Below are 18,273 nucleotides of genomic sequence, written 5' to 3' on the forward strand. Positions count from 1 at the left end.
ACTACATCCACTGCAAAAGAAAAAAAAAAGTTAACTTTTTTTATTTTTGCTACAAGCTCCGCCCCGACCTTGTAGCAGACGTGACATGCGGACGTCTGTTACGAGTACCACCCACTAGAAGCCTGACGGAGGGAGAGGAGCCATTAACATTGTGCAGGGTAAGTCTTTTTTTTTCTTTAGTTTGTTAGCAGTTGTGTGGGAAATGGAGCCAGGGGAATGCCGGAAGTTGTAGTCCTCTCCTCTTATACCTCCTCTCTGTAATGTCCTCTGATATCACATAATAACATCCTGGACGAGCTGGTAGTTGTAGTCCTCTCCTCTTATACCTCCTCTCTGTAATGTCCTCTGATATCACATAATAACATCCTGGACGAGCTGGTAGTTGTAGTCCTCTCCTCTTATACCTCCTCTCTGTAATGTCCTCTGATATCACATAATAACAGCCTGGACATGCTGGAAGTTGTAGTCCTCTCCTCTTATACCTCCTCTCTGTAATGTCCTCTGATATCACATAATAACAGTCTGGACATGCTGGTAGTTGTAGTCCTCTCCTCTTATACCTCCTCTCTGTAATGTCCTCTGATATCACATAATAACAGCCTGGACATGCTGGAAGTTGTAGTCCTCTCCTCTTATACCTCCTCTCTGTAATGTCCTCTGATATCACATAATAACAGTCTGGACATGCTGGTAGTTGTAGTCCTCTCCTCTTATACCTCCTCTCTGTAATGTCCTCTGATATCACATAATAACAGCCTGGACATGCTGGAAGTTGTAGTCCTCTCCTCTTATACCTCCTCTCTGTAATGTCCTGTGATATCACATAATAACAGTCTGGACATGCTGGTAGTTGTAGTCCTCTCCTCTTATACCTCCTCTCTGTAATGTCCTCTGATATCACATAATAACAGCCTGGACATGCTGGAAGTTGTAGTTCTCTCCTCTTATACCTCCTCTCTGTAATGTCCTCTGATATCACATGATAACAGCCTGGACATGCTGGTAGTTGTAGTCCTCTCCTCTTATACCTCCTCTCTGTAATGTCCTCTGATATCACATAATAACAGCCTGGACATGCTGGTAGTTGTAGTTCTCTCCTCTTATACCTCCTCTCTGTAATGTCCACTGATATCCCATAATAACGTCCTGGACATGCTGGTAGTTGTAGTTCTCTCCTCTTATACCTCCTCTCTGTAATGTCCTCTGATATCACATAATAACAGCCTGGACATGCTGGTAGTTGTAGTTGTCTCCTCTTATACCTCCTCTCTGTAATGTCCTCTGATATCACATAATAACATCCTGGACATGCTGGAAGTTGTAGTTCTCTCCTCTTATACCTCCTCTCTGTAATGTCCTCTGATATCACATAATAACAGCCTGGACATGCTGGAAGTTGTAGTTCTCTCCTCTTATGCCTCCTCTCTGTAATGTCCTCTGATATCACATAATAACAGCCTGGACATGCTGGAAGTTGTAGTTCTCTCCTCTTATACCTTCTCTCTGTAATGTCCTCTGATATCACATAATAACAGTCTGGACATGCTGGAAGTTGTAGTTCTCTCCTCTTATACCTCCTCCCTGTAATGTCCTCTGATATCACATAACAATAGCCTGGACATGCTGAGAGTTGTAGTTCTCTCCACTTATACCTCCTCCCTGTAATGTCCTCTGATACCACATAATAACAGCCTGGACATGCTGGGAGTTGTAGTTCTCTCCTCTTATACCTCCTCCCTGTAATGTCCTCTGATATCCCATAACAACAGTCTGTACATGCTGGTAGTTGTAGTTCTCTCCTCTTATACCTCCTCTCTGTAATGTCCTCTGATATCACATAATAACATCCTGGACATGCTGGTAGTTGTAGTTCTCTCCTCTTATACCTCCTCTCTGTAATGTCCTCTGATATCACATAATAACAGCCTGGACATGCTGGTAGTTGTAGTTCTCTCCTCTTATACCTCCTCTCTGTAATGTCCTCTGATATCACATAATATCCTGGACATGCTGGAAGTTGTAGTTCTCTCCTCTTATACCTCCTCTCTGTAATGTCCTCTGATATCACATAATAACAGCCTGGACATGCTGGTAGTTGTAGTTGTCTCCTCTTATACCTCCTCTCTGTAATGTCCTCTGATATCACATAATAACATCCTGGACATGCTGGAAGTTGTAGTTCTCTCCTCTTATACCTCCTCTCTGTAATGTCCTCTGATATCACATAATAACAGCCTGGACATGCTGGAAGTTGTAGTTCTCTCCTCTTATGCCTCCTCTCTGTAATGTCCTCTGATATCACATAATAACAGCCTGGACATGCTGGAAGTTGTAGTTCTCTCCTCTTATACCTTCTCTCTGTAATGTCCTCTGATATCACATAATAACAGTCTGGACATGCTGGAAGTTGTAGTTCTCTCCTCTTATACCTCCTCCCTGTAATGTCCTCTGATATCACATAACAATAGCCTGGACATGCTGAGAGTTGTAGTTCTCTCCACTTATACCTCCTCCCTGTAATGTCCTCTGATACCACATAATAACAGCCTGGACATGCTGGGAGTTGTAGTTCTCTCCTCTTATACCTCCTCCCTGTAATGTCCTCTGATATCCCATAACAACAGTCTGTACATGCTGGTAGTTGTAGTTCTCTCCTCTTATACCTCCTCTCTGTAATGTCCTCTGATATCACATAATAACATCCTGGACATGCTGGTAGTTGTAGTTCTCTCCTCTTATACCTCCTCTCTGTAATGTCCTCTGATATCACATAATAACAGCCTGGACATGCTGGTAGTTGTAGTTCTCTCCTCTTATACCTCCTCTCTGTAATGTCCTCTGATATCACATAATATCCTGGACATGCTGGAAGTTGTAGTTCTCTCCTCTTATACCTCCTCTCTGTAATGTCCTCTGATATCACATAATAACAGCCTGGACATGCTGGAAGTTGTAGTTCTCTCCTCTTATACCTCCTCTCTGTAATGTCCTCTGATATCACATAATAACAGCCTGGACATGCTGGAAGTTGTAGTCCTCTCCTCTTATACCTCCTCTCTGTAATGTCCTCTGATATCACATAATAACAGTCTGGACATGCTGGTAGTTGTAGTCCTCTCCTCTTATACCTCCTCTCTATAATGTCCTCTGATATCCCATAAAAACGTCCTGGACATGCTGGTAGTTGGAGTCCTCTCCTCTTATACCTCCTCTCTGTAATGTCCTCTGATATCCCATAATAACAGCCTGGACATGCTGGAAGTTGTAGTTCTCTCCACTTATACCTCTTCCCTGTAATATCCTCTGATATCCCATAATAACAGTCTGGACATGCTGGAAGTTGTAGTTCTCTCCTCTTATACCTCCTCCCTGTAATGTCCTCTGATATCACATAACAATAGCCTGGACATGCTGAGAGTTGTAGTTCTCTCCACTTATACCTCCTCCCTGTAATGTCCTCTGATACCACATAATAACAGCCTGGACATGCTGGGAGTTGTAGTTCTCTCCTCTTATACCTCCTCCCTGTAATGTCCTCTGATATCCCATAACAACAGTCTGTACATGCTTGTAGTTGTAGTTCTCTCCTCTTATATCTCCTCCCTGTAATGTCCTCTGATATCCTATAATAACAGTCTGGACATGCTGGTAGTTGTAGTTCTCTCCTCTTATACCTCCTCCCTGTAATGTCCTCTGATATCTCATAACAGCCTGGACATGCTGGAAGTTGTAGTTCTCTCCTCTTCTACCTCCTCCTCCTCCTGTAAACTTTTTATGATATCACATAACATCCTGGACATGCTGGAAGTTGTAGTTCTCACCTCTTATATCTCCTCATTGTAATGTCCATTGATATCACATAATAATAGCCTGGACATGCTGGGAGTTGTTGTTCTTATACCTCCTTATTTATTCCTTCCCCAGGAGTACGCACACTTTCTCTCTGTGATTGTCACTTTACTAGAGGGGAAGATGGTCACTTTACTGGAGGGGGCTTATGGTCTCTTTACTGAGGGGTCATTATACTGTGAGTGGGGGGCTGATGGTAATTTTACTGTGAGTGGGGGGCTGATAGTCATTACTGTGAGTTGGGAGATGATGGTTATTACTGTGAGTGGGGGGCTGATGGTCATTTTACTATGAGTGGGGGGCTGATGGTCATTATTGTGAGTTGGGGGATGATAGTCATTACTGTGAGTGGGGGGCTGATAGTCATTACTGTGAGTTGGGGGATGATGGTTATTACTGTGAGTGGGGGGCTGATGGTCATTTTACTGTGAGTGGGGGGCTGATGGTCATTTTACTGTGAGTGGTGGGCTGATGGTCATTACTGTGAGTGGGGGGCTGATGGTCATTTTACTGTGAGTGGGGGGCTGATGGTCATTTTACTGTGAGTAGGGGGCTGATGGTCATTTTACTGTGAGTGGGGGGCTGATGGTCATTTTACTGTGAGTGGGGGCCTGATGGTCATTTTACTGTGAGTGGGGGGCTGATGGTCATTTTACTGTGAGTGGGGGCTGATGGTCATTACTTTGAGTGGGGGGCTGATGGTCATTACTGTGAGTGGGGGGCTGATGGTCATTTTACTGTGAATGGGGGGCTGATGGTAATTTTACTGTGAGTGGGGGGCTGATGATCATTTTACTGTGAATTAGGGGCTGATGGTCATTTTACTGTGAGTGGGGAGCTGATGGTCATTTTACTGTGAGTGGGGGGCTGATGATCATTTTACTGTGAATTAGGGGCTGATGGTCATTTTACTGTGAGTTGGGGGCTGATGGTCATTTTACTGTGAGTGGGGAGCTGATGGTCACTTTACTGTGAGTGGGGGGCTGATGGTCTTCGAGTGGTTTCCGCCTCTGACCTCCCATGGAAATCAATAGGAGGCAGAAAAAAACCTGCGGTGCTCGTTTGGTGCTTTTTTGTCTGCTGTTTTTGCATTTGCTTCAACGGCTTAAAAAAAATGTGGGCAAAAAACACAGCAAGAAAAAAGTCAAATAACGCTGTCAGTTCAAAATCTGCCTCAAAATTCCTAAATGAATTTGAGGGCAGATTTTTCGTTTCTGCCTTACAAAAAAACGTTGTGTAAACATACCCTAAGAGTGTAGTGCTTGTTTTTAGCCATTTTTTGTCAATTTGTAAACAATTTTTGGTAGGGGTGCCCTGAGAATTTTTTTTTTTTTCCTGTGGTGCCTCGAGCCTGAAAAGTTTGGGAAACTCTGCTCTATATATTTATAAAGTTGTTTTTTTCCATTCAGAAATAAATTGAAGAACCTCTAGTACCCCTAAGCAGCGAGCTCTCCCCACAATTCATATTCTTAAGTGCTGCTCTGTTAGGATCCTAGTCATTTAGACGTAAGTGGATTTTTAAGGTCTTTTATAGTACCCCAAATAAACATAAGATGGGGGGGTACTGAGCTCAGGAATATATAGTTTTCTATATCATTCAATATTTACATGGAATAAGTTTATAAGCTTCGATGACACAGTAAAAGATTTTCCTGCATCCCCTGCCCATACAAAGGGATTTACATCCATAAAAAAAAGACCACCCACTTCAACTATAGAACCCACATTGTTAGGTAATTAATCATATAGATAACGCAGAGTAGGGAGACTGTAAAAGAGCAGATGGTTGCAAGTAGCAACACGAGCTCAAAACAGGCAGGTTGTAAGGAGGGTATCCCTTGTGTAAATTAAACATTTTGAGCTAAAAAAAAAAAACGTATAAAATATATATTTTCCATTTTTACGTCCCAGTGTAAAACATTCTAGGAAACACCTGTGGGGTCAAAATGCTAACTACATCCCTTAATGAATTCCTTGAGGGTTGTATTTTTTTTTAAAATGGGGTCACTACCTGTGGATTTCAACTGTACTGGTAACTCAGAGACTCTGCAAATAGGACATGGCGCCCACAAAACCAGTCCAGCAAAATTTGTGCTTGAAAAGCCAATGGCGCTACTTTCCTTCTGAGCCCTGCCGTGTGTCCAAACAGCAGTTTACAATCACATATGAGGTATTACCATTCTCATTTTTTTTTAAAATAATTTTTCTGGCCCAATGCTAAAAAACAAATTATTGAGTAATATTATACGTAAAGGAAAAATATGCAGTTACTGAAAAATAATATGCTAATTAAAGACTTAAAGGGGTTGTCCGGGAATACATTTTATTTCAATTTTAACTTAATTAATTATATTTAATAACATGTCTAATATAGTGTCTACTTACCTGTGCCAGCGTTCTCCTGTTCTCATCTGCCGTGACGTGACCGCACCATAGGTACATTTTTTATTACCTGTGAGGTACCGTGTCTTTGCTCAGCCTGCACTTCCGGCTGAAAAAGGCATGGTGCCTCATCAACTACATTTCCAGGCAGTAGGCCGGGCGGATGTTTCATGAGCTCTTCAGAGCTCCGCCTCCTCTTGTCCCACCGCCTGTAGATTTAATTGATGACGCGCCGTGTCTTTACACAGCAGGAAGTGCTGGCTGAGCAAAAAGACATGGAGCATCATCAATCTTAGTACACGCCCCCTCCTCCTCCTATCTCGTCGTCCACGCCTCCTCTCCTTCTTCACTCTTGGAGCTCCCACACTGAAGTGCATGTGAGAAGGAGGTGGAGGAGCGGACAGTGAAGTCAGGGACTGTTCCTAAAGTGGAATCCCCGGCCACAGCAGCCGAAGATGTGTCCGAGGATTCCGCTCCAGGAGAAGCACCTGCCTTCACTGTCCATATATGAACACAGTGACGTCATGCACTTCTGAAGCGGAATCCCCACCGCTGTGGCCGGGGATTCCGCTCTAGGAGAAGTCCTTGCCTTCACTGTCCATATATGGACACAGTGACGTCAGGGACTTCTGAAGCGGAATCCCCACCGCTGTGGCCGGGATTCCGATCCAGGAGAATTCCCTCACTTCACTGTCCATATATGGACAGTGAAGTGAGGGACTTCTCCTGGAGCCGTCCCCTACAGGAAGGGGGCTGACTATGTACAATGGGGCTGTGTGGCATTACCTACAGGAAGAGCCGTGTGGCATTACCTACAGGGGGGCCGTGCGGCATTACCTACAGGGGGGGCGTGCGGCATTGCTTACAGTGGGCCGTGTGGCATTGCTTACAGGGGGGCTGTGTGACATTACCTACAGGGGGAATGGGTGGCATTACCTACAGGGGGGACGTGTGGCATTACCTACAGGGGGGCTGTGTGGCATTACCTATGGGGGTCCGTGTGGCATTGCCTACAGGGGGGCCATGTGGCATTTCCTACAGGGAGCCATGTGGCATTACCTACAGGAGGGCCGTGTGGCATTACCTACAGGGGGGCCGTGTGGCATTACCTACATGGGGGCTGTGTGGCACTACCTACAGGGGGGCTGTGTGGCACTACCTACAGGGGGGATGTGTGGCACTACCTACAGGGGGGCTGTGTGGCATTAACTACAGGGGGGCTGTGTGGCATTACCTACAGGGGGCTGTGGCAGTATCTATAGAAGGTAGTGTGTGTCATTATCTACAGAGGGCAGTGTGTGGCAGTATCTACAGAAGGCAGTGTGTCGCAGTATCTACAGAGGGCAGTGTGTGGCAGAAAATGTACAAATTAAATTGAAACGGGTGCAAAACGGCCGAGAAAAACGGACCAAAACCGCCGTTTTTATTGGCCGACACTCGGACCCTGTCGTGTGGATAGAGCCTAAAGTTAGTGGATGATCTCTACACAGCTGGAAGTGCTGTCTTAGCAGACATGGAGCGTCATCAATCATAGAGCACTCCCCCCTCCTCCTATCTCGTCTTCCACACCTCCTCCTCCTTCAGTCTAGGATTTTCTGCGCTGCCTGGCCGCCTTGTCTCTCCTCTAACACACCCCCTCCTATGCCTATGTGTGTGTATGTATGTATGTATATATACACACAAACATACATACATACATACATAGATATATATTGCAATATATACACATATCAATAACAGGATGTGCTTATATTGCTTGATCTGTGTGTGTGTGCTTGTGTGTGTGTGTGTGTGTGTGTGTGTGTATATATATATATATATATATATAAATATATAGTAAATAATAGTGAGAGACACTTACATACATTTATAGTAAATTATGTAAAAAAAAAAGTTTTACCCTTATTTGGAGTAGTGTTTGGAGTTTGCTTCACTGTAAGGCCCTGTTCACACAGAGTCTTTTTGCAGGCCGAAAATTCTGCCTAAAAATTCCGTCTGGAATTTTGAGGCAGATTTTGATCTGCCTGCACGCCACGTTTTTCACAGCGTTTTTTGCCCATGGCCATTTAGCGCAGCGCGCAAACACGCAGCGCAAACCTCTTTCTCTGCCTCCCATGTCATTGGGAGGTCAGGGGAGTAAACGCTCGAAGATAGGGCATCTCGCTTCTTTTTCCCACGAGCCAGTTTTACCGCTCGCGTTAAAAAACGTGAGGCGTGTTCGGACTTTTTTTTTACACGTTTTGACGTGGAAAACGCATCGAAAAACACGCCAAAAAAGGTCAGAAAACGCCTCCTATTAATTTGAATGGGAGGCGGAGGCGTTTTTTTCATGTTAGTGGTAAAACCAGTTCGCGGGAAGTAGAAGGGACATGCCCCATCTTCGGGCGTTTACATCTCTGACGTCCCATTGACTCCAATGAGGCAGAAAAAGCATTTTTCGCTGCGTTTTTGCCCACGTCGCTTAATGGCCGCGGACAAAAAATGCGGCAAGTGGCGTGCAGGCTGGTCAAAATCTGCCTCAAAATTCAAGACAGAATTTTGAGGCAGAATTTTCTGCCAGCAAAAAATTCAGGGCCTAATACAGGATCTCTTGGAACAGATCCAGCAGCAGGTGAGGAAAATGTGCTGACTGGATTGTGTGTACCAAGATGTCTGACATAGGTGGAGTGTGCAGACTTACATTTATCAGGCAGTGAAAGGGGCGGGGGAGGGAGATGGGTGCCTGTACTTAGATCAGGGATAGATGGAGGCACAAAGGATAATGATTATTAGTGTGTAGGACAGCGTGCAGGGAGGGAGCTGCCTGGAATTAGAGCAGGGAAGGACCCTGTGAACATAGAGGGGCGTGGCAGTATGCAAATAGCTGAGATGCTTTGGAGGAAGGGGGGGATGCAAGCTGTCTCCTCAGATGCAGCAGGGGATCATGGGTATGGTGGGTTATAAGACAGGAAACAGGGATGTAAACAAACAGCAAGGGATGTAAACAAACAGAAAGTGCAGCAGTGACGATGGAGATGAAACAGAAACTGGTTAGAAGTTTAATAGGGGGTATTAGGGAAGGCAAACCAAGGCTGGGGGACAATTTTTAGAATTTTTATTTTTCCTGGACAACCCCTTTAACAACTTTCTTGTGTGTATAGTACATAACTAAGAGCAATATGTTAAAGTAACTCTTTATATATATGTACAATGGAAAGATCCACTGGCATTTATTTAATTGTGTAGAACAAAGGCAGTAATTCTTTAGCATAGACCTTAGCAAAACAGTTAATTAATTGTTGGCAGTACCCTGTGGGTCTAATTAAATGTTCCACTTAGTTAGAACTTAAACCTAGTTAATTTCAGGATTGTAAACAGGGCAAAACAATTATAGGGCATACTAGCATACAGTACAATGGCAACATATTAAAATATAAACAAAGATGGCAACAAAATGTCTCATTAAGATAATTATATATAAGATAAATCAATTCAATAATAAATTGTGAAATTGAGTAAATGTGCTAACGGCAATTCTCAGAACTGTTTTACTTGGTATATCAAGAAAAAATACTGATAATAAATTCTATATTTTTAAATAACATTTTATTTATCAATTTATTTATATTCATTTAAAAAATGCTAACTGATAATTTCTCTAGCCCTTTTAGCACAAATACATATATAGACTCAAATACACTGTCAAAATGTGTGTGGTTTTATGTTCTAATCATAATAAAGCCTTTTTTGTTATAACATTGTTAACTGTATTTGCTGTTATCAGCATAATATTGATCATGCAAATAAAATAAATGTAATTATATTGATATGCAGATAACACTTCTGTATCACATGTGCATTATTCCCCACCACGGCACAGACTTATCTGGAAATGGGTTTCTGTTGCACTTGGGGAAACTATAAAGTCTCACCCCTTTTACTGTCACAAACAACAACAGTTGTTTGTTTTCGTAAAAGTGACAGGAGTCCTAAAGAAATAGGGTATTTATCATATAAAGACCATTTTGTTTTAACATATTAAATCAGCAAACTTGTATAAATCCTCCCCATTGTGTTTTGATACAGTACTAAAAAAATAGCAGGCACTAATTACACAGGTTCATATGTATATCTAAACAATTACATGGTTATTACATATGAATTAAAGGGTCACTGTTATTTAAGGAAAAATTCTGACATGTCGTAGAAACATATCAGAGGTTGTGACTAGGGGATATCCAGACAATTTGAGTTGAGTACAAGCCATAGTCAGTATTTGCCCACACCTAGAATTTTTTTTTAAAAGTTACCCTTCAAAATCTATAGCTATTAAGAATAGTCCACAATGCTATGCTTGGTCTGACCTTTTTATGGCACCCATAGACTGCTAGGACAGAAGCATAGGGGCTTTGTTTACTATCATTCAGGACCCTTAACCCCTTCCCAGCGTATAAAGTATACTTATGTCATAGCTGGGCAGGGATAGTATGGAGTGGGCTCACGGGCTGAGCCCACTCCATTCAATGCGGGTGTCGGCTGTATGTCGGCTGTAATGAGCGGGATCCCGCTCTTTTTACCCCTTAGATGCCACTGTCAATAGCTTCCCCGGCATTGAAGGCATTAGAAAGAGGTGGGCTACACCCTCTGACAGCCCATTGGACCCGATAGTTGGCATGGTAGCCTGGGGGCCAAATGAAGGCCCCCAGGTCTGCCATCTTTGTACTCCTATTGAACCTTCCTGGGAGACTGTCAAAATCACGATCTGCTACAAAACATTAGTATTGCAGTATATAGTGAAAGCAATCCAATGATCACTGGTTAAAGTCTCCAAGAGGGACTAATAAAAAAAAAAAAGTCAAAAAGAGTAAAATAAAGGCTTTTTTCATGAGCAATAAAATATTATTAAAAGTTAAAAAAAAAATCCCCATTTCCCATTCTTCCCCTAAAGCAGTGTAAAAAAATAATAATAATAAAAATAATTGGTATCGCCGCATCCATTATAATCTGATCTATTACAATACAACATTTTTTAACCCTCACAGTGAATGCCTTAAAACGCCAGAATAGTCGTTATTTTAGTCACCTCATCTCCCACAAAAATTAAACAAAAACTCGCATGTACCCCAAAATGGTATCATTAAAAACTACAGCTTGTTCCACAAAAAATAAGCCCTCATACCGCTCAATCGAAGGAAACATAAAAAAAGTTATGGCTCTCGGAATGTGGCGATTTTATTTTAACAATTAGTTTTCCCCTTGTAAAAGTAGTAAAATATAAAAAACTATAAAAGTTTGGTATTGCCGTAATTGTATTGACCCACAGAATAAAATTAGCATGTCATTTTAATTGCACAGTTAACGCATAAAAACAAAGCCCAAAAACATTGGAACGTTTCAAATTACATTATATGGTACAATAAATAGTGCCATGAAAAATCTACAACTCGTCACGCAAAAATTAAGCCTCATACAGCTATATTGACAGAAAAAGAAAAAATGTATGGCTTTTTGAAGGTGGGGAAGAAAAAACTAAAATAAAAATCTGAAAAATGGGTGCGGCGGGAAGGGGTGAACCATGGCTTGCTATGTGCATGGACCCTGAGGCCGGATTCACACGAGCTTATTCAATCCGTGATATACAGACGGTATGCCAACAGTATTTCCCGGATTCCGATCATCATCAGGCAGGTGACGCTTGGAGTCCCTGCCTCGCTGCAGGAAAACTGTCCCATACTGTAATCATGTTTTCAGTATGGGACAGTTTTCCGCAGCGAGGCAGGTACTCCTAGTGTCATAGTTAACTATAACGATAGGAGCCCGGCTCCCTGCAGTGTGTTCGGTCCGGGAAATACTGCCGGCATACATTCCGTATATCACGGACCGATCGCGCTTGTCTGAATCTGGCCTGAGAGTGTGTTTTTTTTCTTAAGCATTCACAAGTATAATAAAAGTGATATGATAAAGAAATAAAATTATTATTTTTATAATATCATGATTATAACATTATGACTTTATGTGACTTACCTGCCCAACATACATTGGCTGCTTAACTTCTTGTTCTTCGGTGACATGCAATGGCTCCCATGACCATCCTCGCTTTACCCTTACATGATTTACCAGTTTAATTTCTTGGGTAGGAATGTTCAAGACATTCATACTTATGTAAGGCCATAGTATGAAATGCGTCAAAAATATAGAAAACCATGTAGGAATGTTTCTCATAATGTACATTCCAATGGAAAAATAAACAAACTATCCTTAAAATTTCTTTTAAACAAGGTTCAATTCACATTGTACTTGCTTCAATCTGTCCTCTGTTGCACATAATTTCATAGTCTTCCACATCCTTAAATAAACAAAGAACGATAATAAATATACTATATAACACTTATTATTATTATTATTATTATTATTAGGCATAAATAAATAGATAAATAAATAAATACATTGTATATTGTGTTTAAAAATGGGTGTATTTACTTTATGACTTTAGGCATGTATGAATTTAAACTTGTGTTTAAACTTTTGGTTTACATTTTGCAGCTGTCATTCTGGAATATATTGAAGAACATAGTAAAAAGCTTTGTTTTCTGTAAACAGTACTGGTCATTTATACAATGGGCATATTCAGTACTAAGGTAATAAAGGAATCTTGTACTCACATATACCATTTGCATGCATATTTTAGTAGTGAAAATATTCTGTGCTATAGATTAACACAATGCAGTTAACAAATAAGGGCAAGTCTGCTCATTTCTGATTTTATATAGCAAATGCTCAAGATAAGGGACCCTATATAGAATAATGTATACAGTATATTAAAATTAATTCATCAACATGTTAATCAATAATTTTAAAGAATAAAAAGTACATTTTCAACATTTTCAAATAACCTATAAGGGTGTTCTAAGTTAATAGAAGAGGTTCCCCCATTGAGAATCTCCATCAATTAGCAAGAGAGTAGAGGGCTACAAAGAGTGTCACTCTCTCTGGAGGATCCTGTCCATCCATGACAATATAAAGCTTTAGTTACAAAAATGAAACCATGTACATTCCAAGTTACTCAGGTTATATCTTGTGAATCTTGAATAAAAATTAGCTACAAGATTCACTTGGACAAGAACTTGGGACATTCAGCAAATCCTGGGCAATTAGAATTTTGCCAATGGTCACTAAACTGAGAGGCCATGAGCAGGTTTTGTATCATGTGAAACAATCTTCTTAATTTAGAGTGGATTCACACTAAGGTAGTTTAGGCAGATTCTCATTAACAAGTTAGGCTAACCAAAACATCATGTGTACTTGATCCCGCCATAAGAAGTGAGGACATATTGCTAGCAGCGCTGCAATCCATTCACAGATTTTTGCTGCACTCTCATCCCCCACTTTCAGGGAAAAAGTTGAAGAGGCTTCTACTACTTTAGGTGATTGGTGGAAGCCCCAGAGGTCTGCCCATTCTGATCATCAATCATATGCCATTGTAGCGTCCATGGCCACGGGCCGTCGTGTTCACTCACCCCCGACGCCCGCAGCCATGGATCTGTGAGCTCCGGTCCACTGTGTCCCGTAGGGCCAGCGCGCACACATGAAAATAATCATCATCATCAACCCACATGAGTTCCTGGTCTATAAGAAGGCCCAGCCCTCCTGATCCTTGCCTGAGCGTTGTGAGTTTATCCCAAGTCTGTCTTGCAAATGGTCCCTTAGTGTTTCCCGTTCCAGTTGTTACCCGTGCCGTGTTACCTGTTCCTGTATCCCGTGCTGTGTTCTTGTTCCTATGCCTACTAGTGTTGGAGTCGTGTCCTACTGCACCTGCTGTCGTTTCTGCCACGTCTTGTACTGCCCGCCACGTCTGGCGCAACCTGCTGCACCGACCTCCATCCGTGCTGAAGCTGCAGCCACTGTCTGGACTAGTTCAGGTACCCGAGTGTTACGAACTGCTGTAGACTTTTGTACAGACTGAGACGTGGTCAGCTGTCTCTCCGCTATGGCAGAGCAGCCTAGTGGGTCCACATACCCTGTGACCGTGGCCATGGAACCCGCTGGCCAGCCCAAGACCGCAGTCCAGAAGATACAGTCGGAGATGCATGACCTTCGCACATGACAGGATCAACTCCTTGGGGCTGTAAATTCTATCATGGTCTGTCTGGATCTACTCACTGTTCCACCTCCGGTTCTTCCTCCAGAAGCTGTTGCTGTACCACTGCCCGTTGCTCCTCCTGTATGTTCCGGGTCCACAGTTCCTCTGCCTCTTCCTCCTCACTATGACGGTGATCCCAGAGCATGTAGAGGATTTATTAACCAATGCACGGTTCATTTTAGGCTACGGGCTCATCTCTTCCCCTCCGAGGAGGCCAAAGTAGCATTTATCATCTCCCTTCTTGCTGGCAAGGCCCTCGAATGGGCGAAGCCAATCTTGGAGCAACAAGGACCTGTATCCTCGGACCTAGCCTTGTTCCTGCAGTCCTTTTGTGCCGTGTTCGAGGAGCCAGCTCGAACATCCTCTGCCGCAGCCACTCTGTTGACCCTCAAGCAAGAGGGTTCCACAGTAGGGGAGTATGCTATCTCCTTCCGTACCCTAGCAGCCGAGCTGGCATGAAACAATGAGGCACTGGTGGCGACCTTCTGGCAGGGACTGTCTTCTCACATCAAGGACGAACTGGCGGCCCGCGACTTTCCTTCTACCTTGGATGCCCTCATCCTGTTAGCCATTCGGGTTGACATGAGAATCTGGGAGCGCACTCAAGAGGTTCGACAGGAGAGTCGGGTCCACAGACCAGCACCTTCGGTCCAGAGACCACTATTGCCTTCCCCTAGTGCGCTGTAGGTGGGACGTCTCCAAACGTTAAAATCTTTTCCAAATTATCAATTCCTGTGGCCATCGTCTCCGGAGATACGTCACATTCCTTCTCCGCCTCACTTGGCTCCGGAGCAGCTGCTAATTTCATCCAGCAGAATCTAGTGTATCGTTTACATCTACCCACAGTTCTTCTGGCTGTTGCCTCTGTGAATGGTCTACCATTGCCCGATCCGACTGTGTTCATCACGGAGCCGTTGACACTATGTGTCGGAGCTTTATACTCGGAGAAGATCGCCTTCCTTGTACTACCTAAGGCTATCAATCCAATCCTGCAGGGTCTGCCATGGCTTTGCCTACATGCCCCGGCTCTTGACTGGAGTTCCGGACAGATTATTCAATGGGGTTCCAGATGCCATAGCCATTGCCTGTCACATGTAATGACAGGATAGGGAGACAGACAGGTGAGCCCTAATCTACCCGCCACTCAGTCCCTGCGTACTAGCACAGCCCATACTAGGCGACGGCGTAAACTGGGCGACGGTCCCTACGCTCAATATGTGCACGACAGACAAACATGACAAAGGAACACAGAAGCAAAGGAATGTGGGGCAGTTGCCCACGGCAACACCGTGAGCAACAGAGTAGTGGACGAGCCGAGTCAAACCAGGAGTGTACGTGGTAACAAATGCAGAGCAGGAGAATAGTTAGTCAAGCCAGGGTCAAAATGAAGCAGAGGTCAATAGTAACAGCAGGAACAGCAGAGCCAGGAAACAGGAGAATCACAGGCAAAGGACAATCAGCAAATGAAGGTATAAGTGGAACAAGGGCGGGAGCTAGAACCGTCTGGCCAGGCTGCGATAGGCCTACCAGCCTGAGTGGTAGCAGATCGAGTCACTCTAGCAGACCTAGGAAGAGATGCAGGCTGATTAACCACGGGCGTCGACACAGAAGCTGTGTCAGGCAAATCCTTCACAGTACCCCCCCTTTTATGAGGGGCCACTGGACCCTTCCTAGGTGACCTGGCTTGTTGGGGAACCGAAGATGGTGCTTCCTGAGCAATAACCCGGCGTGAACATCCCGGGCGGGTACCGAAGTCCTCTCCTAAGGCCCGTATCCTCTCCAATGGACCAGATACTGGAGGGAGCCTTGGACCATCGTGCTTTCCACAATCTTGGCCACCTCAAATTCTACCCCTTCAGGGGTAAGAACAGGGACCGGAGGTTTCCTCAAGGTAGCCAAGGACGGGGAGCAGCATTTCAGGAGGGAGGCATGGAACACGTTGTGTATTTGAAAAGACGGGGGTAACTCCAGCCGAAAGGAGACAGGGTTAATGACCTCAATGACCTTGCACGGCCCTATATACCGGGGAGCAAATTTTTTGGACGGAACTTTAAGGCGCAAATTTTTTGAAGACAGCCACACCCGATCCCCGACCACAAACAAGGGGTTAGCAGAACGTCTTTTATCTGCCTGAGTCTTTTGTATGCTCTGGGACGCCTCAAGGTTCTTCTGAACCTGGGCCCAGACTGTGCACAGTTCCCGATGAATGACATCTACCTCGGGATTGTTGGAATCACCAGTTGAAACGGAGGAGAACCGTGGATTAAATCCAAAATTACAGAAAAAGGGGGAGACCCCTGATGAGTTACTGACCCGGTTATTGAGGGAAAATTTGGCGAGGGGAATGAAGGAGACCCAATCATCTTGGCAGTCAGAGATAAAACACCTTAAATATTGTTCTAGAGACTGATTAGTCCTCTCGGTTTGGCCATTATTTTCAGGATGGAAGGCCGAGGAGAAGGACAGATCAATCTCCAACTTCTTACAGAAAGCCCTCCAAAACAATGAAACAAACTGTACCCCACTGTCAGAAACAATATTGACAGGAACCCCATGGAGACGCAGGATGTGTTTGACAAACAAGGTAGCTAACCTCTTGGCATTGGGTAGTTTCTTGAGGGGCACAAAGTGGCACATCTTACTGAAGCGGTCTACTACAACCCACACCACCGTATTGCCTTGGGATGGAGGCAGATCGGTGATAAAATCCATGGAGATATGGGTCCAAGGTCTCTGGGGAATGGGCAAAGAACATAGTAAGCCCACTGGTCGGGACCTGGGAGTCTTGGACCTAGCACAAATTTCACAAGCGGCGACGTAGGCCCTAACGTCTGTAAGCAACCCAGGCCACCAATAAGTTCTAGAAATGAGGTGTTTGGTACCCAGGATGCCTGGATGGCCAGATAATGCAGAGTCATGATTCTCCCTGTGTACCCTTAGCCGGAATTGCAGGGGAACAAACAGCTTGTTCTCAGGAAGGTTCTCGGGAGCTGAACCTTGATCAGCCGCAATTTCGGAGACTAAGTCAGAATCTATAGAGGATATGATTATACCTGGGGGAAAAACACAAGCAGGATGCTCCTCCGGAGGGGGGCTGGCCATCAAGCTACGCGATAGCGCATCAGCTTTAATATTTTTAGACCCAGCCCTATAGGTGACCACAAAGTTGAATCTAGTAAAAAACAACGCCCATCGAGCTTGTCTCGGGTTTAACCTCCGGGCAGATTTTAGAAAAAGCAGATTCTTGTGGTCGGTAAGGACCGTTACCTGGTGCCTAGCCCCCTCCAGGAAGTGGCGCCACTCTTCAAATGCCCATTTAATGGCTAAGTGTTCGCGGTTGCCAACGTCGTAGTTACTCTTAGTGGGGGAGAACTTCCTGGAGAAGTAGGCACAGGGACGGAGATGGGTAAGAGACCTAGTACCCTGGGACAAGACAGTACCCACTCGCACCTCGGAGGCGTTAACCTCCACGATGAATGGCTCCACCTAGTTAGGCTGAATCAGCACTGGGACAGAGATAAAGCACCTCTTAAGGACCTCAAAAGCCTGGACTGCCTCCGGAGGCCAGTGGAGGAGATCAGCACCTTTGCGAGTAAGGTCCGTAAGAGGCTTAGCGAGGACCGAGAAGTTAGCAATAAATCTCCTATAATAACTAGCAAACCCCAGGAAGCACTGCAAAGCCTTCAGGGAGGCAGGTCGGACCCATTCAGCCACAGCCTGAACCTTGGCAGGGTCCATTCGGAATTCGTTAGGAGTGAGGATTTGACCCAAAAATTGTATCTCCTGCACCCCAAACACACACTTTTCAGTTTTAGCAAAGAGTTTGTTTTCCCAAAGGGCCTGGAGCGCCGTCCTGACATGCTCAATGTGGGAGGACCAGTCCTTGGAAAACACAAGTATATCATCAAGGTACACTACAAGAA

General features: G+C 44.2%; 1 protein-coding gene across 1 annotated transcript in view; it reads right to left on the reverse strand.

Moving 5' to 3' along the window:
• The window catches only part of LOC142652705 (cadherin-19-like), a 179,574-nt gene that overhangs the window by 126,994 nt on the left and 34,307 nt on the right, over positions 1 to 18,273 (reverse strand). Inside the window, exon 2 of the mRNA XM_075828377.1 lies at positions 12,235 to 12,556. Within this exon, the coding sequence (XP_075684492.1) occupies positions 12,235 to 12,441 (207 nt within the window). The 5' untranslated portion in view covers positions 12,442 to 12,556. The remainder of the gene's footprint in view (positions 1 to 12,234; positions 12,557 to 18,273) is intronic.

This window comes from Rhinoderma darwinii, chromosome 5 (genome assembly GCF_050947455.1).
Source record: "Rhinoderma darwinii isolate aRhiDar2 chromosome 5, aRhiDar2.hap1, whole genome shotgun sequence".
NCBI lineage: Eukaryota > Metazoa > Chordata > Amphibia > Anura > Rhinodermatidae > Rhinoderma > Rhinoderma darwinii.